This window comes from Denticeps clupeoides, chromosome 1 (genome assembly GCF_900700375.1).
Source record: "Denticeps clupeoides chromosome 1, fDenClu1.1, whole genome shotgun sequence".
NCBI lineage: Eukaryota > Metazoa > Chordata > Actinopteri > Clupeiformes > Denticipitidae > Denticeps > Denticeps clupeoides.
In genome coordinates, this window is record NC_041707.1 from 40,604,730 (window position 1) to 40,631,752 (window position 27,023).

At 45.4% G+C, this 27,023-nt stretch overlaps 1 protein-coding gene and 2 long non-coding RNA genes across 3 annotated transcripts; all 3 read left to right on the forward strand.

Moving 5' to 3' along the window:
• The first annotated feature begins 260 nt into the window (after window positions 1–260).
• Window positions 261–20,923, forward strand: LOC114788145 (basement membrane-specific heparan sulfate proteoglycan core protein-like). Its single transcript, XM_028976435.1, has 34 exons — window positions 261–490; window positions 752–787; window positions 983–1,270; window positions 1,408–1,692; window positions 2,373–2,654; window positions 3,028–3,315; window positions 3,432–3,719; window positions 4,351–4,638; window positions 4,718–4,996; window positions 5,074–5,352; window positions 6,187–6,468; window positions 6,680–6,955; window positions 7,167–7,418; window positions 7,547–7,654; window positions 7,782–7,806; window positions 7,899–7,999; window positions 8,078–8,160; window positions 8,266–8,313; window positions 14,914–14,962; window positions 15,165–15,191; window positions 16,286–16,576; window positions 16,680–16,919; window positions 17,074–17,337; window positions 17,455–17,715; window positions 17,850–18,113; window positions 18,206–18,487; window positions 18,720–19,052; window positions 19,117–19,392; window positions 19,743–19,988; window positions 20,073–20,189; window positions 20,280–20,345; window positions 20,480–20,530; window positions 20,640–20,669; window positions 20,783–20,923. The coding sequence occupies exons 1-34, from the start codon at window positions 460–462 to the stop codon at window positions 20,899–20,901; spliced, it is 6,435 nt and encodes a 2,144-aa protein (XP_028832268.1). The 5' UTR covers window positions 261–459; the 3' UTR covers window positions 20,902–20,923.
• A 1,759-nt stretch (window positions 20,924–22,682) lies between these two features.
• Window positions 22,683–23,223, forward strand: LOC114794220 (uncharacterized). The gene is made up of 3 exons (XR_003750322.1): window positions 22,683–22,747; window positions 22,970–23,017; window positions 23,113–23,223. It is a non-coding gene; the product is annotated as an uncharacterized LOC114794220 (long non-coding RNA).
• Window positions 23,224–26,540: 3,317 nt separating this feature from the next.
• LOC114794234 (uncharacterized) lies at window positions 26,541–26,927 on the forward strand. The gene is made up of 3 exons (XR_003750325.1): window positions 26,541–26,584; window positions 26,706–26,796; window positions 26,877–26,927. It is a non-coding gene; the product is annotated as an uncharacterized LOC114794234 (long non-coding RNA).
• The last annotated feature ends 96 nt before the right edge of the window (window positions 26,928–27,023 follow it).

A 27,023-nucleotide genomic window follows, 5' to 3' on the forward strand; every position in this document is an offset into this window, starting at 1 on the left:
ACATGTGTTCATTCATAGTTTTGGTCATGAAGATAAAGAAAACACATTGAATGAGAAGCTGTGTCCAAATTTTTGGCCTGTACTGTATGTGAGTGAATGCATGCAAGGATTTTGATTTGATTCCTGTTAACAGTATAAAACAAGAACATTGTACAATCAGTAGTAAAATCAACAGGGTTGAGTGTCTTGCTCAGGGTTAGTAAGTGGGGTTTGAACCCGTGACTTTGTGGTCCTCTGGTTCATAGGCGGGTGTGTTACCCACGGAGCCACTACCACTCTGGCCTCAGCAGCTGCTTGGAAGCCTTGGCCCATCAGAGATGGTGCAGATGTATTCATTAATAGAGTGTGTGTGCCGCTGTTCATTTAAACAATGCACCTCTTATCTCGTTGTCCTGACATGTGACCCCGATGCGGAGATGGGGAGGTAGGTTACAGAGAGCTGCTCATTGACACGACAGCATGGAGTTCTATCCACTGCGTCTTCTGCTTTGTAAGTGTTTCTGCCTTAACGTGTGTCTGATGCTGTTTTATTCATATATTTGAAGATTGTTCTCTGGTCACGACAACTGACCGTAATTACCGCCATGAGCATGTATTCTTTAATAATTTTTTAAAGAAAATCTATATATCAGTTGTGGTGGGAGGGCCCCCTGCCTTGCGCCTGCTGTCCTGGGACTAAGGACGAAACGGTAGGACAGTGAGTGAGTAGGTGAGATACAGAACATTCATGGAGGATGTGGTTTTGTTTCAGTGCTGACCTCACTCATCTACGCTGGACACTCAGAAGGTGATGACATGTTATTTTTACCATTTAATGTCTACTGTTACTGACAACAGAAAGATTCTGCAGATGTTAAACAGGAAAACATATATATTGAAGGTGTGAAGATATACAATTAAATATCTAAATATCTTTTATGAGAACACACACACACACACACCCTTCTGGGCTTTGCATGGTGTGTCTTCTGTGTTTGTACAGAGAGAAAAAAGGCCATTGTGACCCTGAAGCCTAAATGGACAAAGCTTTTCAAAGGGGACTCTGTCTTGCTGCGATGTGATGTGGAGGGGGAGGTGTCTTCCGACTGGGAGTACATCTGGTATAAAGACGAGGAGGAGCTCCACCCGTACAAGTCCTGGAGTGAAAATAGCGAGTACCACATCGGCCCGGCAGATGAGGCCCACAGCGGAGACTACGCCTGTGTTGGCATGAGGAAAACGGACTCCGTCTTCTCACACATGAGTGACACCATCACGTTGACTGTATCAGGTGAGCATCTAAACATCTCCACAGTATAGACACGATGGTATTAATATTGAACAAGAGCAGCATAATCATAATCTCGTCATGAATTCACTACTAAATACTAAATACATTTTTATGTGTTGCGTTATATTTTTGATCAGACAGGCCCAAGGCGGTTCTTATACGAAGACCCAACTGGGCTCAGGTCTTCGGCGGGGAGAACGTCATTTTCAGGTGTGACATTCAAGGGGAGCTCCCCTCCGACTGGAAGTACACGTGGCGCAAAGATGGACAGAAGGTGAAGTGGGAAACTGCAGGTGATGCCAACCAATACAGGCTGAGCCATGTGGATCTGGCAGACAGTGGAAAGTACACCTGTGTCGGCATGAGGAGGCATGACTATAAATTTTCTCATGCCAGCAAGTCTTTAACTCTTATGGTGGCAGGTGAGTTTAACTTTAATGCTGAGGTTCTCAAGCGTTATAGTCATCTTTTCACAATATGTGTGGCTACTAACCATATTTCCATTCAGGGAAACATAAAAAAGGTTTTACATTTACAGTATTTACCATACGCCCTTATCCAGAGCGACTTATAATCAGTAGTTACAGGGACAGTCCCCCCCTGGAGACCCTCAGGGTTAAGTGTCTTGCTCAGGGACACAATGGTAGTGAGTGGGATTTGAACCTGGGTCTCCTGGTTCATAGTCAAGTGTGTTACCCACTACCACCCTCAGGAAATATGTTTTAGCTGGTATGACCACCACAAATAACAACCAAAATTGGTTGAAGCTGTTCAAAGTTTGCCTTTTCTGATTTAGTGATGTGATTAATTAAACTCAAACAGTTCGTTTCATCGTCATATTTTTATTCTAAAATTATTGCATGTCCTTAGATAATATTCCATTTGTTTTACCTTGTTTAATTTCGCACAAGGCAAGGTGAGATCCAACTGCTACCTAATTCGCAACAATGAAATCTTGATCAATTCATTTATAGTCACATATTCATCAAAAACTGTGTTATACTTGAAGGACTAACATATGTATTTTGCCTTCAGCATCATGCCAATACTGACGATCCCTATCATGCGAATGCTTAGATGCTTTGGATTTGTCTTCACACAGATAGGCCCATGCCGGTTGTGACTTTGACCCCCACGGAGACACAGATTTTCAGTGGACAGTCCGTCTCGCTCACATGTGACATTCTGAGTGGAAAACCGCAGGACTGGAAATACAGCTGGTTCAAAAAAGGATATCTAGCCTATAATCAGGTCAGTTCTGAGCAAGAGTACAGAATCAGCCCTGCAAATGAGTCCCACAGTGGGGACTACACCTGTCGGGGAACAAGAAAAAGTGACTCCCAAAACTCAAGGACCAGTGAAGCAATCAGTCTCTCCGTGTTGGGTAAGTTTGATCATAGTTGGATTGTAATGGTTGCAATGGTTGTACAATATATTGTAGTATATGAAGTTCTGCTTGTCATTAGTTCCTGTAACATTAACATTAATTTAAAGCATTTTATGCAGAGAGACTTACTATCAGTAGTTACAGGGACAGTCCCCCTGGACCAATGTAGGGTTAAGTGTCTAGCAGGGACACGATGGTAATAAGTAGGATTTGAACCTGGGTCTTCTGGTTCATAGGCCAGTGTGTTACCCACGAGGCTACTACCACCCTCTCATACCTATCCAGGCGACTTACACCTTGTAAGTTGCTCTGGATAAGGGCGTCTGATAAATGCTGTAAACGTAAATGTACTTTTGCTTGCTTTTTCCAGCTCTACCAACTCCTGCAGTTACTGTAGCTCCGCAGAGTCCTGTGTACACTGGAGAGACAATCACTCTGAAGTGTGTGCTGGAGATCTCCAGTGGTTGGAGTTTTAAGTGGTTTAAAGGCAGCTCTCAGAATGCATTGCCTCCATCTGACCATTACAGCAGAGCTGGAGACACACTGACTATCTTAGGAGCTTCTGAATCTGACCAGGATGAATACTGGTGTCAAGGATACATATGGAACATGTCTATATCTTCCTTTATTAGTCAATCGCTCAATCTTACAATTACAAGTGAGTCCTTATCCACATTTATTCTATTAGATCACATATTATCCTTCATGTTTTCTGAAGTAATGAGCTGTTTTATTCTGCTTCTGTAATACACATGTATATATATTTATTCATAGATCTGCCCATACCTGAATTGACTGTAGATCCACAAGGTCCAGTGTTCACTGGTGAAACAGTCACTCTGAAGTGTGGGTTGGCGACCTCTGGTGGTTGGAGATATAAGTGGTATAAAGGCAGCTCACAGACCGAAGTGTCTCAGTCTGACCATTACCATAGAGCAGGAGACACGCTGACCATCAGCGGAGCAGCTGAGATTGACCAGGACCATTACTGGTGTCAGGGATCAAGAGACACCCGACCAAAATCTTCGTATGTCAGTAATTATGTTTACTTAACTGTGACAGGTAAGTGTCTTGGTTTGTTTAGCACTAGTAATTAGTAAATCCAGAGGAGTAGAGGAAATCTGATTGAACTTTTCATCACTTTCATCACTTTTTAGCAGTATATTTTAAATGAATGTCCTAGCAATACTATACATACATGCCATACATACATGAGCCCCTGTATACCAAGTGGAGGTGTATTCTAAGAGTCACGGTTCTTGAACATGGCGAGTAAAAGAGGACACAGAAGCACAATGTCCGGAGACAGGGGATTTACTACATGAAACATACAACAGGGGAAACATCACCAACAATGACCCCGCTGAGAACAAACACAAACAGGGCAGCTTTATACAGGCAGACATGGGTGAAAACATCAGGAATCATACTAAGACAGGACACAGAAACTCTGGTCTGAACCCTGGGAGCCGTAGTATCCCCTTTCTAATACTTTCTTGTTAGTGTAGCCCTAGTGAGACATGTTTAGAAAAATGTCATAAAATGTTTAATAATTTGGATCTGCATCAGATACATTTTAAGTTAATTAAGGCTCATTGATGCCTATTCAGAAAAGACAGTTTACATCAATAATGGTAATTGATTATATTGATCGCAAGCCCAATAAACATTTTATTTCTGTTTTTCTGCATAGCCCTACCCGTTGCTACTCTGACTATTGAGCCCCAGAGTCTTGTGTTCACTGGAGAGATGGTCACTCTGAAATGTGTGGTGGAGTCTTTCAGCGACTGGAGATATAAGTGGTACAAAGGCAGGTCTCACACCGAAGTGCCTCAGTCTGACCGCTACAGTAGAGCTGGAAGCACGCTGACCATAAGAGGAGCTGCTGAGTCTGACCAGGATCGTTACTGGTGTCAGGGAGAGAGAGCGACCACACCCATGTCTTCAGTAATCAGCTGTAATGAGAGTTTAGTTGTGCAAGGTGAGTCTTTGAATCCAGACTCTTTAGTGGAGTTTTGTGTAAGAAATGAAAGCGGCGTCCACTGTTTAAACCCTGACAGGATCCAAGCCAAACCCCAAGCTGTCATCAGACAGGGCAGAGCAAGTCTTTACCGGATCATCCGTGACCCTGAGCTGTGAGGCGAACCTGTCGGCCGGATGGGAGTTTTACTGGTACAGACACACTCCGAACTCTGATCCCGTGGGCCAGACTGCTGTGAACTCCTACACCATCAGTTCCATTAAAGTTTCCGATGGAGGACAGTACTGGTGCAGCGCCGGGAGAGGAAACCCAGTCTTTTACACACACTACAGCAATGCAGTCTGGGTAAAGGTCACAGGTAATGTCATCTTGCCCCTGTACGGTAAAATAAGGCTTGTGTGGTTGCTAAATGTTTCTCTTGGTTGGTCAGTTTAGAAAGGCCCAAAGCTGCTGTGACCCTTCTGTCTAACTGGACACAAATATTTAGTGGGGAGACCATCTCTCTAAGATGTGACATACGAAACATAATGAATAATAACTGGGAGTTTATCTGGTACAAGAACGGACATTTAAACAACCCCGTCAACAGAGAGAGAGAGTACAGGGTGACGTTCGTTTACGGACATCAAGGTGACGAATACACCTGCATCGGCCGGAGGAGAAGTGACTTCACCTACTCGAAGATGAGCAACGCCTATCGAGTCACAGTGTCAGGTGAGTCACTGTTGAGACGAGTGAACGTGTTCGTCACTGTGACACAGAGCACAGCACATGGTGACACAGTGAAATGTGTCCTCTGCATTCTGGGTGAGCAGTGAACAGCCATGACAGGCGCCCGGGGAGCAGTGTGTGGGGATGGTACCTTGATCAAGGGGACCTCAGTGGCACAATTCGAGATTTGAAGCCACAACCCTTTGGTTACGAGTGCACTTCTTAAATTTACTGTTTTTATTATAGTAAAAACTATTAAACTGATGTAACAGTATTATAATTACATCAATTTATAACTATAAAAAATTGTAATAGTTGCAATTCCGATAATCTTAAATGATGAAAACGTAAAAACTGGAGCCCATTTGCTCATAATACAACAAAACAATGAAATGAGAATAATCAATATAAAGATTGCCCTCCGTGGTGCACTGTACTTCCTGGCAGCTCGTTTGACCCCGTTAACTGTAAAATTGAGAGGCAGTTCTGGGATGGACGTAAAGGCGTAAACTCACAGCCCCTTTCTAGACCTCTCCCCGTTCTGACAGAACTGATTCCGGGTGACACATGGTGCATTGGTTACTGGTCTGAATGTCCAGACCAGAGAGAGGTGAAAATGGACCCATTGCAATATGCAGACCCTTAGATTTGATTGAATAAAGCTTGGATCTCAGTTTGCAGTGTGGTGTTTGCCTCTGCCCATTACACGGTACAGGTTAACATGAACAATTACTTTAATGTTCGAGCACTTACATATAGATTACTAATTCTGTCATTTGTGCTCTGCATATGTCGAATACATTGCAAAACATTGTAAATATGTGTTCTCCACTGTAGAGAGACCCCAGGCAGTTCTCAGGGTTCCCCCACATAACTGGCTGAGCGAAGGAGACTCCGCGACGCTGAGCTGCGAGGTCGAAGGCTCTGCTACGGGCTGGAGGTTCCTCTGGTACAGGGTCGATTCCACAGTTAAACACACCCTGCTGCACAGGAATGACGGCTCCTACAGTCTCAGCCCCGCTGCTATTAAACACACAGGACTGTATGTGTGCAGAGCGGAGAGGGGCGAGCCGGCCTACTACACAAAGTACAGCAGACCTCAGCCTCTCTGGATCACAGGCAAGGTTCTTGTGCACTGTGTGTATGTGGGAGAATCTGGGTTGAAGTTAAATAAAATTAAACCACTGTACACTATTGGTAACAAGTACCGGGCCTTTTTAAAAGATTAAAGATAGAATCATGTTCTTATACAAAAGGCTCATTCAATGGAGGACTGTGCCAACATATATATGAGGTTATGAAACAGTGCTCTGGGACTTTCTCCACTCAGGTTCATCTCCTGCAGCCTCAGTGGTCATCAGTCCCAACAGATCTCAGCATTTTACCTACAGCACATTTTCTCTGAGCTGTGATGTCCAGGACAACTCCAGTGGCTGGAGGCTGAGGTGGTTCACAGGCAGAGAATGGCTTGAATGTCCTTCTAGCTGGAGCTCAGAGATGGGACACACATGCACCATCAGCTACCCGTACACGTCAGACAGCGGAGTATACTGGTGTCAGTCTGACTCGAGGGCTACAAGTCTCGCAATCAATGTGACCGTTCATGGTAAGGTTAATATTAGTTGTACAGAAAACCTTACTTACTTGGTGAAAAGTCGAAATGTAAAATCCTTCATCTGTTTGGTCCACCACATGATGGCGCCACACACACAAAAAAAGCCAATACTGCAAATTCACACTGTGGTTCTTTGCATAGAACATTGGAATGATACATCTTTACTGCATTGTGTGTATATGCAGTGTATTGTATTGAACAGATGGCGATGTGATCCTGGAGAGCCCCGCCCAGCCAGTGATCGAGGGAAACCCATTGACTCTGCGCTGTATGCATCGCTCCGAGCCCACAAGCCTCAGCGCCGATTTCTATAAAGACGGACTGCGGCTCCAGACCCAGTCTACAGGGCACATGACCATCCCTGCTGTTTCGAAGATACATGAGGGCTTATATCATTGTAGAAGCCCAGACAGAGGAACTTCTCCCAAAAGCTGGGTCTCAGTCAGGCCCAGAGGTAATGAAGAAGCTTGACTTTTGCAACGCAGCATTTTTTTATCTGATATTTTCATGAAATTATTTTGATATGACATCAAAATAATTCGAAGTTAAGTCTTCAATATTTCTGTTTTCTTTTTCTCTTAGAATCAGATTCTCATATACTGCAAGCTATGGGATGGGTCATGATTGTGACTTTTATTCTTGCATTTATCCTAATTGTCCTTGTGCTGCATTACTGTAACATACTAAAAGGTAAAATCTGCAAATTACATAATTTTAATGGTTATATTCTGTATGGAATTTTGAAAGTGAACATTTTTTTTAGGGTTTTGTTTAGGGTTTGTGTTTCACTGATGTATTTTTCACTATGGTGTTACAGGCACATGCTGTGATGGAATAGCATCGTAAGTGATTCTTTGCTGTCATTCATTTACATAAATTCAAAATATAGATACAATATTCAGTCTCACTGAATTCAGATGTCATCCTCCATTAGAAATGAACAACAACACAGAAGAAATCCTTGTGTAAACCAGCGCCAGAACCAGCCTGGTGGCATAGAGTGTGTTCAGCCGCTGTATTTGGCTCAGCATAGCAGTAAGTCTTTCAATGGTTGGCTGTGCCAACAATCAGGAAATGCAGTGAAGCTACAGTAATGTTAATTCTCTCCAACAGTTTCTCCAACATCTGCTGCTGGACCCAGTGTGATTTTTGCTGACATTGAACTGAAACAGCTCGACATTAAAGGGTGCTACAAGGTGGGCAAAAAAAAAACCTTCTCCAATAATTTCTCAACTCCAGTAGCATTTATTGGCTGTCTGCAGTGAATAAAACCTTCTTCCATCATTTATAACATTATGCAGGACCATGAAAGAATTCCATGTGGGAGAGACCACCTGAATGACTGGGAGGTTTCCATACTGATATGAATGTCTGACTGACTGATGTCAAATCAACTGAATTAATAGCAAATAAAATATGATATTAATAAAGGAGAATTGTTTTAGTGTCATTAAGTGTGTTTAGGTTGCAATGAAAATAAGTGTGAGACAAGCTTATCCCATAAACTAAACGTTCAGTTTGGTGGCCATAATAATAAGACCGTTACTAAAAAGCCACTGAACCTAAGTTCAATTTTATGTAAGCACTTCCTCATTTCAGCTTCTGATGCGTGAGAATATGTAGCGTTTGCCACAATTTCAACACAAAGTCTTACCACATGAACATGGAGCTCTAGTCACCAACCAGAAATTCTTTCTAATAGATATTATTTGTCTGATAATTGTAAATGTCACATGACTTTTAATTATATGATTTCTAGAATAGTGTTAAATCCTCGTTATGTCTTCAGAAGGTTGCCGGATCAAATCCCGAAGCGCCAAGGTGCTACTGAGGTGCCACTGAGCAAAGCACCGTCCCCACACACTGCTCCCCGGGCGCCTGTCATGGCTGCCCACTGCTCTCCAAGGGTGATGGGTTAAATGCAGAGGACACTTTTTGTTGTGTGTACCATGTGCTGTGCTGCTGTGTATCACAATGACAGTCACTTCATCACTGGTCTTTGTTTGAAATCGATGTTGCCATCTGCCTTTAAAAAAACTCAATGTGCATTTATTTGCATTCAGGGTAGTAGTGGCATGTTTTCGATCTCTTGTGATCACTTTGGCGAGAGTCGTCATGTCATTCATAATAACTCACTTTCCAGAACCACATCCAGAGCCCAGGGTGGGAGATCAGTCCACTGCAGGGCATACGCATACACACACCATTCACTTAATGGTGGTCACATCCGTCTGTGTCCGCGGGTCGTTTCGTGTGTGGACGCCAAACTTGCTAGAAAGTCCCATTGTGTACACATGCCGTTCTCAACCCCTCACTTCTGCGTTATGTAAAATAATTCCCCCTTTAAGCCCGTGTTATACCGGAGACCTTCAGAGAATGTGTGTTAATCTGTGCCATACACGACTGAGTATTAACACTGGTGTGCCCAGGATTGCTTTTCTGCCTGCAAGCCAGGAATGCTCCTACACTAAGACGACAGGTTGGACTTGTGGCCAGCTGACCACTGCAATGTGCTGCTCAGTGTTCATATATCAGAACCAGCGGGGCCATTCTTTTTTTCAATGCAAAGACGTTGTGGATGACCCTTTTGAACCCTTTTTTTTGTTCATTTTTTTTCCATCCCTCAGTGTCCATCGTTTCCCTCTGCCCCTCGGGCGTGTCAACAGGCACCATTTCTCCTAGTGTAAATACATTTGGACAGTGGGTGGAGACCATCTCCAACACAAAGCAAAATTGACACTGCACAGTGTTTATTCAATCCACACTAAAGTCAGTGTTAAATGACCGTGACTCCGCCCCTTCCCAGGTAACAAGTCCATATAGTACCAGACAGGTGGTCCATATCAGCCCCATCCTAATATGAACCCCAAAACCCAATTGTGGTTCCTCTGACTCTAAAGGCATCCTCTTCCGACTCATTGTGCATTGTTCTCCTGGTCATTCTTTTTCTGGTTACAAGCCTCCTGAATAGCAATTTCTACCTCTTCATTGTGACGTCTGTCTTTCACAGACTAAAATGTAAAATGTCTCAATATATATATATATATATATATATATATATATATATATATATATATATATGTGTGTGTGTGTGTGTGTGTAATATGTGTAATTATAGTGTAGCGCCCCTAGCCCAGCCAGGGATACGCTCCCTGGGTTTCCTCTGAACCTCAGTATTTAACTAGTTAAACTATTGTTAAATTTTGGATGTGCTAAATTTCTCCCACCACTTACCAATAAGGAAAACCACTAAATACACAAATTAACGCGCCACAAGTATTCTAACACACACAAATAATTTACTAAATATATTTACATATTACATTACTGATTAGAACATGAACAATTAGGTCAAATAATATTTCACTCAACACATATATATCAACTCAAAAGTAAAAGTCCTCGAACTCTCAATAACTCAAAAAGTCAATAGTAGAAATAACCCGGGTCCCCCACACTACTCGCTGCAGGCCTGAGTCGCTGCTCGGGTGCGTGGTAGCCGAAACAGAAAATGGCTTCTTTACTCGCGTAGAGCAGTAAACCAAAAAAATACCAGGTACCTCCTTACTCCGTCATCCGCTGAACGGCATGAAGGAGCCTTCTCAGGATCGGTCCTGGTGTCCAGCAGAGCTCGCTCGGTCCTGGCCTCCGCGTTGACGACCTGACGTCCGCGTCTTCCCTTCTGTGACCCGCGTACCGCGTCGGATTCACCGCTCGGTTTCGCGATCGTAATCTGTCTATAATATCCGCTATCGTAATGGGTCACTATCCGTTTCCCACTAGCGCTATATGTTCCGGAGGGTATAAATACATGTGCTATGTATATATTATCTCGGCTCGCAGGTAACTTTACTGCCCCTCGCGTCCGTCCTCCATCCAATCCGGTCTCTCCAACCAATCACCCTACGCTCACACACAGTAGGCAGGTAGTACACACATTACCGAAAGGAAATACTTTACATATATAAAAAGTTAATTAAATGCAAATACAACAATTATTCCTCCATACAATAAATAAACACCTTATCCAGGCATTTATCAGTTCTATAAAATAAATAAAATAAACAGAATAAAATATCAGCAGGGCTACAATAGTATATGTGTAATTTAGTTCATATATATAGAATTTATTCTTGTGTTATCTGAAAATGTGAAAGAACAAATAATAATGTTTTTTGTATTTGAAGTTAAGACTGAAAATAGTATTTTTGCGACAATTTTTGGGCTTGTATTTATTCTTCTTTATACTCTGTAGCTGTCACGACTACGGACTTACGGGGGAAGGAAGCGCAGAGGTCTGACATGCTGGGAACGGGGTTTTATTAATACAAACAATAAAGAAATACAAATAAACAGCGGCGCGGTGGCCGAAAACGATTTAACTTAAATTACGAACTGAAACTAACCCGTAGGCGTGTGGCGATTGCCAGAACTCAAAACGCATGAAACAAAACTAGGTCAAGTTCGTGCAGCGAGTTCACGAAAATGCCAGCGACCCCGAACGGGCGGAAACTTCCGGCATTTATGGGGCGTCAGGATTGAGTTCCGGTGTGGAGCCCAGCTGCAGGCAATCCTGACAGAGCCCCCCCTCCAAGGGCTACGTCCTCGGAGCCCCAACAGTACCATCAGTGGAGGCGGCGGGGCGGACGGCGGCAACCACAGGGCTCCTGCCCTGCTGTATCCTCCCCTTGGAGGACCCGGTCCCTCGGGCTGGCTCCCGGCGTGGTCAGGCGTGGCGGCCCCGGTCCCTCGGGCTGGCTCCCCGGCGTGGTCAGGCGTGGCGGCCCCGGTCCCTCGGGCTGGCTCCCCGGCGTGTCAGGCGTGGCGGCCCCGGTCCCTCGGGCTGGCTCACCCGGCGTGGTCAGGCGTGGCGGCCCCGGTCCCTCGGGCTGGCTCCCCGGCGTGGTCAGGCGTGGCGGCCCCGGTGCCTCGGGCTGGCTCCCCGGCGTGGTCAGGCGTGGCGGCCCCGGACCCTCGGGCTGGCTCCCCGGCGTGGTCCCGCTTGGCGGCCCCGGACCCTCGGCCTGGCTCCCCGGCGTGGTCCCGCTTGGCGGCCCCGGACCCTCGGCCTGGCTCCCCGGCGTGGTCCCGCATGGCGGCCCCGGAACCTCGGCCTGGCTCCCCGGCGTAGTCCCGCATGGCGGCCCCGGACTCCCGTACCTGCACACAATAATCAGGGCCGATCCATCTGGGTACGTGTGGGCCCTGTCTCCACATGTCCCCTCTGACACGTCTTGTGTCACCCCCTGCACCGCGCAGGGAGATTGTCCCAGAGCCTCCGGCGACTGTTCCAGGCACCCCAGGCTGGTGCCTTCTGGGACTATGCAGCCCCTCTCGCTGCACGGCCCTGGTGCCAAGGGGGGGGCATTGCCAGACCATCCGGCTAGCCCCTTCTGCGTCCGTTGGGACAAGCAGGCCCTCTTCCTGCCTGTCCCAGCTGGGTCCTCATGCCTACCCGGGGGCTCTATGGCGCTCCACCCCTCTGGAGGCAGACGCAGGCCCATGCCTGGCCCGCCCTCCTCACTGGCTACCGGAGGACCCAGCTCCATCGCTTCCCCACCTCCCCTCCCCTCAGGAGGAGTCCCCAACCCGAACTGCACCCCCCCAAAAAATTCTTTGGGGGAGCACCCCCCCCGGCTGGACTTAGGGGTACCTTGGGGCTTGTCCACCTCGCCTTGGACCAGCACATTCGGGTCAGGAACCTCCTCCCTGGGGTTCGGCTCCGCGGCTGGGTCGCCATCTGGTGGACACAAAGAGGGGAAGTGGGGGCGACATACGGACACATATGCCACACAGACACACACAGACAGAGACAGACAGAAGAGAGGGTCGTCTGGCTCCCTCTCTGGGCTCTCCGGGACCTCCTCAGGGGGCACAGCCAGGATCTCGGGAGGAGCGACCTTCTCGTCGCCCACCAGTGCTGGGTCTTCTTGCCCCGGATCCTGACTGGCACTGGATGTGGTGGAGGGGCAGAGTTCGATCCCTGGCTCAGGCCGATCAAACTCCGCCCTCAGTCTCTGTTGGAAGTCCCGAAAACTCCTGTCTGTCTCTCCCTGCTGCCAGAGGGTTGTGCTCCAGCCCCATGCTGATCCAGTCAGACACTTGAGGATGGTAGTGATCTCATCTGTGTCTGCTGCCCCACTGAAGGGTCCCGGGACAATTGGGCTGTCCCACACGGGGCTGGGCACGTCGCTGGAGATGGTGGTAGGTGTGTGGTGTGGAGGGGGGTGGACGTCTTCTCCAGCAGGTGTGGACGCTGGTGCTGCGCTGCCATTTTGCTGGGGAACGTCCGGGCAGAGGGAATGCGGGTCGGCGACTGGAGCAGGAATGGAGGATTCCCTGCGAGGCAGTCCCGGCAGCGCAGTTGCTGGCTGGCGACCTCCCATCGCCCTCTTCCACCAGCTTTCCTCACACTGCTGGGAGGGACGTGGGTCTCCACGGACCTCGTGACGATCCTGGATGGGCGCGATGGGCGGAGCCATCCCGGCATCGACTGCCCAAACGGCGTCATCCTGGTCGTCGTCCGTGTCAACCTCGTACCCCCGGAAGTCACATGGGTCATCACGGACGCCGCGATGATCTCGGACGCGCACGCTGGGCGGAGCCATCCCGGCACCGACCGCCCACCGAAAATCCACGTCATCATCGCTTTCGTCATCCGTGTCCTCCCACCGGTGACTCCGAGGGTCGTCCACCCTGCGGACATCCTGGACCCATGGCGCGATAAGCTCCCATGGGCAGTACTCTGGCCATTCGGGCTGGAGGCTGCCCACCTCCTCGCTGGAGGAACGCCGCCGTTGTTGTTGCCGCTTCTCACCCCCCTGGAAGTGACGTGGGTCCCCACGGACCTTGCGACGATCGCAGACTGGCGCGATGGGCGGAGCCCAACTCTCGTCTCCCGTGCTCTCGTCGTCGTCCGTGTCGTCCCAGTCCACAGGGAGCCTTGCCAGCAGAGCGCAGAGTTCTTGGCTCGACATGGCGAAGATCGTGGGGGTCGCATCTTCTGCGCTCGCTGCCCACGTCACTTCCTCGCTGCTGCCGACGCCAACGTCCTCGCTCCGCCCACTCACCCGCCGACGTTGTCGCTTCCGGGTTTCGCGGAGTTTCCCGGGGGTGACGTCATCACGCGGCGCCGCGTACCACGGCTTCTCGGGGAGAAAACGCTCCACCAGAACGGGCGGCGCGTCTCTCCCCTGGCGTCCGCGTTCGCCGCGCCGGGCTGCGTCCTTCGCGGCGTTTCTTCTCCTCTGCTTTCTACCTCTGCGCTTTTGGGTGGGTCGCTGGCATTCTGTCACGGCTACGGACTTACGGGGGAAGGAAGCGCAGAGGTTTGACATGCTGGGAACGGGGTTTTATTAATACAAACAATAAAGAAATACAAATAAACAGCGGCGCGGTGGCCGAAAACGATTTAACTTAAATAACGAACTGAAACTAACCCGTAGGCGTGTGGCGATTGCCAGAACTCAAAACGCATGAAACAAAACTAGGTCAAGTTCGTGCAGCGAGTTCACGAAAATGCCAGCGACCCCGAACGGGCGGAAACTTCCGGCATTTATGGGGCGTCAGGATTGAGTTCCGGTGTGGAGCCCAGCTGCAGGCAATCCTGACAGTAGCAGACACTAGAGAGAACGTACATAAAACACGCAACCCCTCGTGAAGAGACCGTTTGTTCTTGTTCCGCATTGCAAAATTTCCAACAACTTGAACACATTTGCATGGGTTCCTTACAAGCACTTTCTAGAGAAACATCATATCAGTTGCAATAAAAGACACACCACGAAATGCAGCAAAAAGCCTTCCATCCGTGTATATCAAGTGTAACGGTCAGCTGGCAATTTTCTCAGCTCTGACGACTCCTCCGAAATGAACAATTCAGCTTTTTTGAAAAAGTGGAAGGAAATTAGTAGACGTAGAACGAGCAATGTGATTTTGGTTTGCTTTCACAGTCACTACTGACCAACATCATGGTGCAGGTGACACTGTGTTTTCTTCTGAGTGAGTATATCAGCATGTCAACATGTGTATTATCTTCTTTTTAAAGGCTTAGCTTTTCTTTAATCAATCAAGAAAAGACAAATTGAAAGTACAATCTAGACTAGGACTGACTGTCTGATACTAACTAGTGCACACACTTGTGGATTTGTGTGGAGATGTGCTCTTGGTCTGCTTGCTAAATTTCCCATGTGTATTGTTTCAGACCTCTATTTCGTTTTTGGACAATCAGGTAAGAAAGATAAATATTGTTAGCAAGATACGATTTAGTTAATATATTAATATGTAGATTAGAGTTTTGGTCTCCCCTACTTGTTGAAGCTATAATTATTTATGTACATATATGTTAGACCACAAATCAAACTACACACTTAAACTAAATTACCACCGGACCATGGGAGTTGCTACATTTAAATCACTTACTGAGTAGTATTATGCAATATTAAAGAGGAAGCAAAGGCACAAACCACACAAGAGACTAATGGTTTCCATTGGAATTTTAGGCAGACATTTAAAAATACAGTATTACATCATTGTAATGAAGAAATTATTTTGTGTCAGAGTGCAAATGTGTATTGTGCATTTGTTTGTTTATTGTGTTTATAAGTAATGTGTATTGTGCTTTTGTTTGTTTATTTGTTATATGTGTATTGTGCATTCATTTGTTTATTGTGTATATGTGTATTATGTATATGTGTGATGTGTATTGTGATTGCGTCTGTTTAGTTGTTATATGTGTATTGTGCATTCATTTGTTTATTGTGCCTATGTGTATGTGTGTAATGTGCTTTCGTTTGTTTATTATGTATATGCATATTGGGTATATGTGTGATGTGTATTGTGCTTTCGTTTGTTTATTGTGTATATATATATGATGTGCATTGCGATTTCGTTTGTCTATTGTGCATATGTGTGATGCGTATTGTGCTTGCGTTTGTTTGTTTTGTATATGTGTATTGTGCTTTGATTTGTTTATTGTGTATATGTGTATTGTATATATATGATGTGTATTGCGATTTCGTTTGTTTATTGTGCATATGTGTGATGTGTATTGTGCTTTCGTTTGTTAGTTTTGTATATGTGTATTGTGCTTTGATTTGTTTATTGTGTATATGTGTATTGTGATTTTGTTTGGTTATTGTGTATATGTGTATTGTGCTTTCGTTTGTTTATTGTGTATATGTGTGATGTGCATTGTGCTTTCTTTGTTTATTGTGTGTAGATGTATTGTGCTTTCATTTGTTTATTGTGTATATATGTAATGTGTATTGTGCTTTTGTTTGTGATGGCTTGTTCAAATGTGTTGTGCACTTTTTGTGTGTGCAGAAAGATTTATTGCTGTTCTACAGTCAGAGGTGACATGGATATTCATTGGAGACGTTGTTACTATGAGATGTTATATTGAGGGGCAACGTATTGCCGACTGGGAGTACAGCTTGTACAAAATGCCTAAAGATGGAGTTTCTGGGCATAAAGTTGGCTCGTCCAGCAATAATATTGAATTCAAAATCCCAGTAACAGATGGATCCCAGGGTGGTGCTTATTTCTGCAAAGCTTCCCGTATACATGACGGGCAGTGCTCAGAGAGAAGCGCTCCTGTCAACCTGACAGTTACAGGTTAGATTTTAATGTTCTTATTAATCACATCATTCACCACTGGACATCAATTTGCAAAGCTGTGTGCAAATGTTTCACCTTTTTGTCAAATTTATTTCCAAAGCACCTAAAATTTACATGGAGCCCCCGAGTCCTGTCTTCCCCGGAGACACTGTCACGCTTACGTGCGTTATGCCGCTCTCCCAAGGTCAGACTTATAAATGGTATAAAGATTCGTGGTCTAACCTGGTGTATGAGGGAAATGCGTTCATTCTCGCACACGTTAATGAGCATGATGCGGGTCACTACTTCTGTGATGGACTAAGAGGATACCAAAGCCCAGCAGTTTTCTTGTCAGTGGCAGGTGAGAATATACACATACAAACAACAGATATCTATGTTTATGATGAGATTAAAAATCCGATTTTTTATGGGTGTCTGAACCCATTTGATTACTACTTTGTTAACGGATGCATCTCTGGCTTAATATGGTATTTGTTCCCTTTTCACGTCCACAGCCCTCCCCACAGCTACTCTGACTGTGGTCCCACAGATCCCTGTTTTCGTTGGAGAGAAAGTCACTCTGAAGTGTGCAATAGAATCTTTCAGTGGATGGAAATATATGTGGTTCAAACACCAGGACCAAGTGTTTCAGACTGGAGACACGGTGGTCATTGAAAGAGCTTCTGAAACTGACAATGATGTGTACTGGTGTCAAGGAAAGAAGGAAAACAGACCTACAATCTCACAAACCAGTAGACAAATTACTCTATCTGTACAAGGTATTCCAACTCGAATGTAATGATATATCGGGTAGCACCCCTCAACCAAAGGCACAAACATAACATAGTCAATTCATTCAATAGACAATTCAAGAACATATCTATGTTGCTCCGCAGAACTTCCTGAATCCACAGCGACCATAGTGTCTCCACAAAGACCTTTCTACTCTGGAGATACAGTCACTCTGAGGTGTGATATAACAGGGTACGCAGACTGGAACCTGTACGAGTGGTACACAGACAAGACTTTTATTACCAGTAAGACCAGCAAGACCATCAGCATCTCTCTTCCCGACGAGGCTGGTCAGTACTGGTGTTATGGAAGGAGAGCGGGTCGTCCCGCGATGAGCTCTTCTAAATCTTCTGTTTCTGTCCAGGGTAAATTGAATTCGTTAAGTTGAAGTTGAGCTTTCTTGTCATTTCAGCTATATACGTGTTAGATGGTACATGGAACAACATGAAATGACCTGGTGCCACATGTACATGTGTGTGTGTGATGATTACTCCCACAGTCCTGGATACACCCGCAGTGACCGTGGATCCACCGAGTCCTGTGTTCTGTGGAGAGACGGTCACTCTGAAGTGTGTGTTGGGGACCTCTGGTGGCTGGAGATACACGTGGTACAAAGGCAGCACCAAGACTCCAGTGTCTCAGTCTGGAGACACGCTGACCATCAGAGCAGCTGCTGAGTCTGACCAGGGACGGTACTGGTGCCAGGGAGACACCAGATCCACATCCTCACAAATCAGCAAAGCAATTACTCTTACTGTAAAAGGTGAAATATTATAATAATATCTTATTGAACGCTTTTATTATTATTATTAAATATTATTTAAGCCTATTAATTCTTTGCTTAAACCTTTGCAGGATCTAAACCAAAACCCAAATTGTCATCAAACAAACCCGAGCAGATCTCTATGGGATCCTCCGTGAGTCTGAGCTGTGAGGTGGACCTGTCTTCTGGATGGCAGTTTTACTGGTACAGAGACTCCCAGGCCTCTGATCCTGTGGGTCGGACTGGCACGAACTCCTTCTACACCATCAGCTCCGCCCAGGTCTCTGATCTGGGACAGTACTGGTGCAGAGCTGGAAGAGGAAGCCCAGTCTATTACACAAACTACAGCAATGCAGTCTGGGTAAATACAACAGGTGAGTGTCAATGTGCGATAATTGATTTATTGTATGATAAGAACCTTTATTAAGAACACATTAATGTAATTGCAAATGTGGCGGGTTTTAATGTGAATGTCAATGAGATGCTGCTGATTTTTCAAAAATATCGTGTGTATATGTGATTTTAACGTGGTGCAGAGACTCCGCCCCTTTCTACAAATATTCTGATGCAAGAATGAAGGCACAATGCATGTCTATTTCATGACAGGGAGGCACCAGGCAGTTCTGAAAGCCCCTCCACAGATCTGGTTGACTGAAGGAGACTCGGTGACCCTGAAATGCGAGGTCAGAGGCTCCACCACAGGATGGCGGTTCCTCTGGTACAAAACTGTTCCCTACGAACGTGGGATGCTCAGTCTGAACTATGCGGGCACAGCCTACTCCGTGATGCTCCTCTCAGACAGCAGCAGAGGGGCGGGGGGGTCCTACGCTCTCAGCCCGGCTGCTGCGAGACACGCCGGGGTGTACGTGTGCAGGGGAGAGAGCGGGAGATCCGGCGAGCTGTCCGAGTTCAGCCAGGCTCAGCCCCTCTGGATCACAGGTGGGTTTCAGGCTGCACTTCTCTTCAAGGGTTTCAGACTGAACGTCCCCCTCTCTCCTTCCAGGCCTGTCCCCTCCGGCCTCACTGACCATCAGACCCAGCAGAGGTCAACACTTCACAGCTCAGTCCCTTTCGCTGGACTGTGAGGCGCAGGACAACTCGGCCGGGTGGGAGCTGAGATGGTTCTCAGGGCAGAGGAACGGGATTACTTCTATCTGTGAACTAGAAAGAGGACCTAGATGCAGAATACCGAAGCAGAATGCCCAGCCAGGCAGTGGCGTATTCTGGTGTCAGTCTGGGTCTGGAGAGACCAGCAACACTGTTAATATTACAGTACATGGTAAGTCAATAGGTCGCTGCATTGATTTCTCTGCTTCTGTGTTGTGTCCAAAATGGATCAGAATCACCCCAAAAATCCAAAAGAGACAGCAGATACAACACCAGATCTTCTCTAGAGTATCTCTAAAAGATATTGTTCGTTAAACCCAGGTTCGAACCCCACTTACTACCACTGTGTCCATGTGCAAGACAGTCTCCAGGGGGACTGTCCCCGTCACTACTGATATCTGAAGCCGTTTACTGTACCTGTCCATGTTTATGTGTGGTGCGAGAACCTGGTGCGAGAACCAGGGACCAGACAAGACTGCTCTTGCAAACCTGTAAACATCTTCCTCATAACGCCTTGCTTAGATGGGGATGTGATCCTGGACAGTCCGTCCCAACCTTTGAACGAAGGAGACCCCTTGACTCTGCGCTGCATACGCCGCATGGCAACCCCGAATCTGAGTGCAGATTTTTACAAGGATGGAACATGGCTCCAGGCGCAGCCTACTGGGCAGATTACCATCCATTCTGCCCTTAAGTCAGATGAGGGCTTCTACCACTGTAGAGACCCAGTTGGAGGAGAGTCTCCAAAGAGCTGGGTCTCGGTGAGAGGTGGGACTTCATCAGAGTTCACTTTTTTTTATGTAAGAACAATAAGAACGTTATTTGTTACAGTCCTTGGTTCATTTGTTACAGCCTCTGCCTCAGCCGGATCCCAAGGCCTGCCCGTCATGGGACTGGTTTTGGGACTTGGTGTCCCGTTTGTCCTATTTATTTTACTGGCCCTTGTGTGCCTTCTGAAATATTTGAAAGGTAAAAGTTTAAGAATTTAGTAAAAATGAAAATCTTTCTTGCTGCTCCCTTGTCTTTCATCCCAATCTTATTACATTAAATCATATTTAGGTTCTTCCTCTGGTAACCAGCAACAACAGTCTGGTGGAACATCGACAGGATATGAAACGGTACAAGGTCAGTCTAAAGCCGTGCTAAACAATAATTGAATATTAATATCATCATGAAAACATTTTTTTAATACTGTCATGCTCCTTTCTGCCTGTCTCTCGCACATCTAATTTATTAACACTATAATTTTATGATTAAAGGAACAAGAGACACGTATGAAATACTGAGACCACAAGGTAGAAGAAGCAATGGTGAGTGGATTGTACATATGAACGTAGACCAAATACGGACCATACGGAGCTCACTTGACATCCATGTGAATCCTGTGTTAATGTTTCTGAGCTTTTTGTTTGGACCCAGGTCAAAGCCGTGACCGCGAAAATGGCCGAGGTACAGTTTCATACACGACTTCATTAGAATCTAACCACGTAGAGTTTTTGGCAGAGAAGGCCTCTCTCGCTCGACGTTAAATGCTGTTTCCGTTGGTTTGCTTGTCTGTTTAGGCCCCTTTGATAATCCAGCAGTGTCGTATGTGAACACCGATGCAAGAGAAGTTCATTTACCCAGAAGAGAGGCCCCAAGAGAAAAAAAAATCATCATGTGGCGTCAAGTGATGCCATAGCTACCCTTGAAGCAATGGCAGCGTTGGGGTTTCAGAGTTCCTCTTTTTTCTGCATCAGAATGGTTTCAAAATCTTTTCAAATAAAAAAAGACATTTATAATGGTGATCCAAATGATGCATTTTTCAGCCTCTTGCCTTTTTTTAATGCTTTTTTTTTACATTACTTAATCACCTCGTAAATCTGCTTTAGCGCTCACATTAAAATGGTGTTTATATGTAAACAGCAACGTGTTTCTTAAGTTCTTCAAGCAGAACAGAGCCTCCAACACACAACACACAACAAGAGAAAAGCCGGTGAGGTCCATGTTGGTCCAATTCTTAATCATGATGGCGGGTAAATCAGGGGTGACTCTTGCTCCCCATCTGCGTTCTTGGGTTCATATTAAGATGGGGCTGATATGGACCACCTGTCTGGTACCTGTGTACCACTCATATGGGCTTGTTACCTGGGAAGGGGTGGAGTGACTGTCATTTACCACTTATTAGTGTCACTTTTACAGACTTTACACTGAAAGTGTTAAATGTACCTCTGATTTAAAGTGGGTACACTCTCTGTGCACCGTTAATTTATCTCTGGCATTTTCACAAGGTACCTAACAAGGTAAGAAGGTAGGTGGAGGGAAGGAAATGTGATGGTGGACAAACTGCAAAGACTGATGGCCCTGGGCAGGAAAAATCTCCTGTAGGTGTTCAGTGGAAAACTTCATGAAGGTGCTGTTCGGTTCCACTGTGAACTTAGTGATCAACACCGTCAATGGTGGAACGCAATGTTTTCCTGTGAGTCACTGTCTCAAAGGTCTAAGTGTCAAAGAATATAAGTGTAAAAAGAAATATTTTTAATTCAGGATAATGCAAATTCAGAATGGCCCTATAACAGCAATTAATCGAAAGACACCAAACGTCTACGGTTTAAGCTGGATTAGTTTCGCCAGGGTGTAGTCACGTGTGTTTTTGTTTCACTTAAAGGTGAAAATTGTGAACAGCCAAGAGACCCAGAGGTTGGTACACACCCACCAGGGCCTGCCCACTTCCATCCAGTTTACAGTCTTTTCCAAAATTCTACTTCCCATGTTGAAGAGTAGTCTCAGCACACTGCAATAAGCAGTATTAAACCGTACTAAACAGTAGTGTGTTAAACAGTAAAACAGTACTGTACAGTATTTAGGTTTTAGTTTAGTTTAGTATAGTTTAGTTTAGTGTGTGTATACATATATATATTTCTTTTGTTTATGATTGCACTATGTGGGGGCTCTGTGTGAAACATTATTTCAATACACGGTATACCAAGTATACTGTCGTTCTGACAATAAACCGATCTTGAATCTTGCACAATCTGAAGTAATACGTAAACAGACTCCTTATGAGCAGAAGTGGGCCTGGGGTCGTGATTTCACATCATCTAGTGCGGGAGCCCCACTCCAGCAGGACAAGTCCCAGACGAGCACAGAACACAGAACCTATGAAACTGTAAATGGGATGTTCTGCATTCACCAAGTCTCAATTCTGATTTCTTCCAAGCTAGTCCCGCCCCCTGCTCATCGCTGCTCCTCCACCCGATGCTTGTCATCATTTTTTATGGAATTTTGAAGATTTTATCTATGGTGTGTTTTTTTGTGTGTGTGTGAGAGAGAGATTGCATTTGCTTCTTCATTAGATGACAGATCAATCCAGTTCTGTATATAATATAATCAGAGAGGAAGTGCGGGAGAGCGAGAGAGAGACTGTAGAAGTGGAAACAGACAGAAACCAATGTTCTAGCGTTCTAATAGAAGAGGGGCGAACTTGTCTTTTTGCTCAAAGAAGAAGACAACATCTTCAGCCGTTGCACACTGTGAGCATATGTGCGGTATGTGTTGGATTTATACACTTTTTACACCCTCAGCTGTATACTAAAAACATGTTATTTCTGTGAAATTGTCAGTAATCAGAATTAGGATGATTGAATTCCTTTGTTTTCTGAACAAGGAGGGTTCGAGTAGTTCAGACGAACAATGATGCAGAACTGACTTGTTAAAAATAACGTTATTCAACGTTATATAAAAAGTAAAATTTGTTTCTTATGCCTCAGGTCTTTGCTGATAGTATGAAACTGAGCAGACAGAATGTTCCTCTCTATGTGAGTACAGTTGCATATTATTATTATGTTATGTATTATGTGTCTACGGTTTTATTCTGTCTCCTGCATTCTGTACGCATTTGTCTCTGTATCAGGGCCAGGCGAGGGTCTACGCTCTGCTCAGCTCAGAACTGGAAGATGAAGAGCTTTATGTGGTTCTAGAGGGTTCCGCCTTGGAGCACGTTCTGCCCATGTACCGATCCACCATGCTCTACTTCATTGCTCCTGGTGTGTATGTTACATTACATTTACAGCATTTATCAGACGCCCTTATCCAGAGCGACTTACAATCAGTAGTCACAGGGACAGTCCCCCCCTGGAGCAACTTAGGGCTAAGTGTCTTGCTCAGGGACACGATGGTAGTAAGAGGGATTTGAACCTGGGTCTTCTGGTTCATAGGCGAGAGTGTTACCCACTAGGCTACTACCACCCCATGTGCTTCACACCGTGTGGTAGAATGAATGTGAGTGTGTCTATTTTGACCAGTGATGTGCTTCAGTTGAATTTTTAATTGGCAGAAAAGTAAAAAATTAAAAAGCTATAATGGTCATTTTTTAAAACTACTCCTCTCTGAGGAACTAGTGATGTCTATTAGTAATTTTGGTATTTTTGCTGTTTTATGATGACTTTTTTTATGTAACTGTATTTTAAGATTGGTCACTAAATCCATGGCTAACCAAATTAATACAACCAAATGAACAACAAATGTAAATGTTGGATGATTGTAATACTTTGAGGACTAACATGCTGGACAATTATTGCATTATTGATAAATTATTTTTAAACAGGGCATAACCTGCTGGAGACGGTCCGTGTGAAAGCCTACACACACAAAGCGGGCAGTGTGGTGTCTTGTGTGGGCGTGGCGACTCTTGCCTACGTGCAGGACGAGGCTCAGGAGTTGGCCGAATACCTGGTCACCCGCGGCAACCAGCTGACAGCTTCCGAGCACGAGGAGCTGGTCGGTCAGTACAGGCTGACGGACAGGAGCGTCTGCGCGGAGATGGACAAGAACGTGACTCTGGCCCTGGCCAATCTGCAGCTGCCGCATGACATGTTGTCACACGGCATGCATGGTATACACACACATACACACACACACACACATAGATACTGCATACAGGACTACACACATTCGTAGAAGGTAAATGAGTGTGTTGGTTGGGATGGGAGCTCTTTGTGGGTTCTGTCTCTGGTCCGTGTCCTGCCGGTTTGTCCGGAGATGAGCGGAGATGCTGATTGGATTAGAGTCTCTGAGCACTGCTGCCTAATCCGATCAGGGGCGGCTGCTGGCCGGAGCGAATGAATCACTGTTCTACTGAGTGTGTGTCCGTCCGAGACTTTATTTGGAGTGTTTCATTGATAAAATTGTGTCTGTGTGTGTGTGTATGTGGGTGTCTAGTTATGCACTTAGTGAGGTCAAGAAAATCGGATCTTAGGGCACGGAGGTCATCTGATCTGATCTTACATGGAGGTCAAGCCTGCTTTTGTATTTGTGTGTCAGTAGAGTCTCTGCTCCACCTATCAGTGCGTTTGGGGTTCCTGAGGCTTCTGGGGTTCCTTCTGTGCCAGCCTGGGGCGCTATTGGCTGTCACTTCACCCAACGAGGAGGGGGACACGCCCATCCAGCTCGCCCAGCGGTCCAATCAGCTTCCAACTCTGAAGCTGCTCACCAGGTCTTGCCTCAGAACCTCTGCTCAATGAAAAACACACAAAAAAAATGTAACACAGCGGGCTTTTATAATTATGATTGGTTCTTTTTCCTCCTTCTTTTAGTCCCCCGAACCCTTTAGTGGCACCTCCGGCGGGACAGACTCACCTGTGGGCGGGACCGTCCTGCCTGTTCAGGTTCAGCCACACGAGCCGCACTCTGGCGCTGTCGCTGTGTGTGTCGAGGTGTGTGTCCAAGGGATTGTGCGGCGCCCGCAGGCACCGCTCTGCCGTCCTCCTTTTACGGGACTGTCTGACGGACAGCGTCTTCCTCCGCAAGGTCTCCTATTCCACCCAGCAAGCGCCTTATAAATTACACTGTAAAACAGAGCATTATACTACAATAATTTAGTACTGACAATATTGCAAAAAATAATTACAGTGCCATATATGGTTTAATAATGCAGCAGTGTAACCAGTAATAAGATGTTTTTTTTTTTTTTTTTAATTCAAATTCAATTTTTAATTGTCACATACACAGTCATTCACGGTATGATGTGCAGTGAAATGCTTTAGCGACTGCTACAGACCACAGTATTGCAGATATTATTGCACGTATAAAGTGAACCAATGAACCAATATGCAAATATTGCAAACATAACCAAATATCAAATATGTGCAGCAGGTAGGGTGAAGGTGTGAAATTGAGTGAAGTCATAGTAAAAAGTCATAGTAAAAAAAATAAAAAATTGTGCAAGAGTAAAGTGTAAAAAAAATGTAAAAAAGTGTCATTTTTCGAGCTGTATTTAAACGAGCTCAGTTTGAGCTCAGTCACGAGACCGCATGTTCGTTTTTGAATGACGGCCGTTATCCAACAACACTACACTCACAGACGACATGTCCGATACTGTCTGTCTGGGTTCTCATTCCCAGATTAATTCCCTGACACGCGATGGAGCGGCAGACGTGCCCGAGGCTTCAGACCGCAGAGGTGCGTTGTGGCTTTTTGAGTGATGTCACTTCCTGTCCGCTTGTACTGGCAGCTTGAGATGAATACCACACCGTGGTTTCACTGTTCATTTCGTTGTTCAATTAACACTGCTTCAGGATGTCAGAGTGACAGAAAGACACTGGCCGCACATGTGAGTACCCCGTGAACGCTCAGGGATGTGCAGGCGTCCACACATTCACTCGACACACCTCTTCTCACCAGGTTTTCAGGGCGGTGGAGGAAGATGATGACAGCTCTTCCTCCTCTGTGGACTCTGGTGAGTTCTAGTGTTTGTGTGTTCTAATATTACGGCTCATTTGACGTGTGTGTGTGTTGTTGTATCCAGAGAATGAGGAGGACGCAGGCAGTACTAGTGACACTTTGACAGAAGAGGACGAGCAGGTTGCCGATAATGAAATAAAAATCATTTCTATCGTGACATCACAATGATGATCATGTTGTGAATTACAGAATTGACTTGATTAACATCATTTTCCTTTTCGCTCAGTCTACCAATGTGAGTTTGAATTCGGAATCTGCCTACTTACTGAGGACCAGCCAGCAGAGCTCTCCTGACCACAGCCCTGCTCATGGTGGGTCTGTTCACATTTGCTATAATTAATGTGAGATTTGATTATGGTGCATTAAAACTGTAAAGTTTAGCATGACAGCAATCAGAAAAATACGAAAAAGTGGAACAAGAACTTGATTTGCTTAAAGAAGCAAGTTTGTGCATTCAGAAGTGAGTCTTGGATAAATTCTGTTATGTTGTTATTTCACGTCTGCAAAATCATACTATGATGCCAATGGTGCAGCTGCTGTCAGATGTGTGTGTTTGTGTGTGTGTGTGTGTGTATCTCACTACCAATAAACTTTCCAACAGATATGAGCATGCTCAGTCCTGAACTATCGCCTGGAAAACATAGGTATTCATCTGCATTTTTTTGTCATTTTTTCAGACAGTTTATGTCAGAAATCTGTCATACTTCTGCTTATTTTCAATGACAACCAATTACTGAACTGACCATCACGTTTGCCTTGATGTAGCAATTATCAGACAATCAAGGAAGATGAAATTTTCAAGGTGGAAAATAACGAAATGAATCAAAACCTTAGCAGTAAAATCGATAAAAGCAAGGTATGAAGAAAAAAATGTACATGTAAGAATGTACATAAAATATGCAGACAATGGATTTGAATGAAATGAATTCTATCCAGGACTTTGACGAGGGCACGTTGAAGACTAAACACCTTTCATTCCTCATCAGTAAGTATATATTCAAGACCTTGTTTTGAAGAGCTGAGCTACATCCTGATTAAAAGATAAATTCTCCTCCACCTTAAAGGTTTCTCCAACAAAAAATC

Coding starts and splice junctions, on each gene's coding strand:
- LOC114788145 (XM_028976435.1), top strand. CDS start 460: ATGGAGTTCTATCCACTGCGTCTTCTGCTTT. Junction 7,807..7,898: donor TGCTGTGATGGAATAGCATC/GTAAGTGATTCT, acceptor ATCCTCCATTAG/AAATGAACAACAACACAGAA. Junction 20,670..20,782: donor TGACCGCGAAAATGGCCGAG/GTACAGTTTCAT, acceptor TTGTCTGTTTAG/GCCCCTTTGATAATCCAGCA.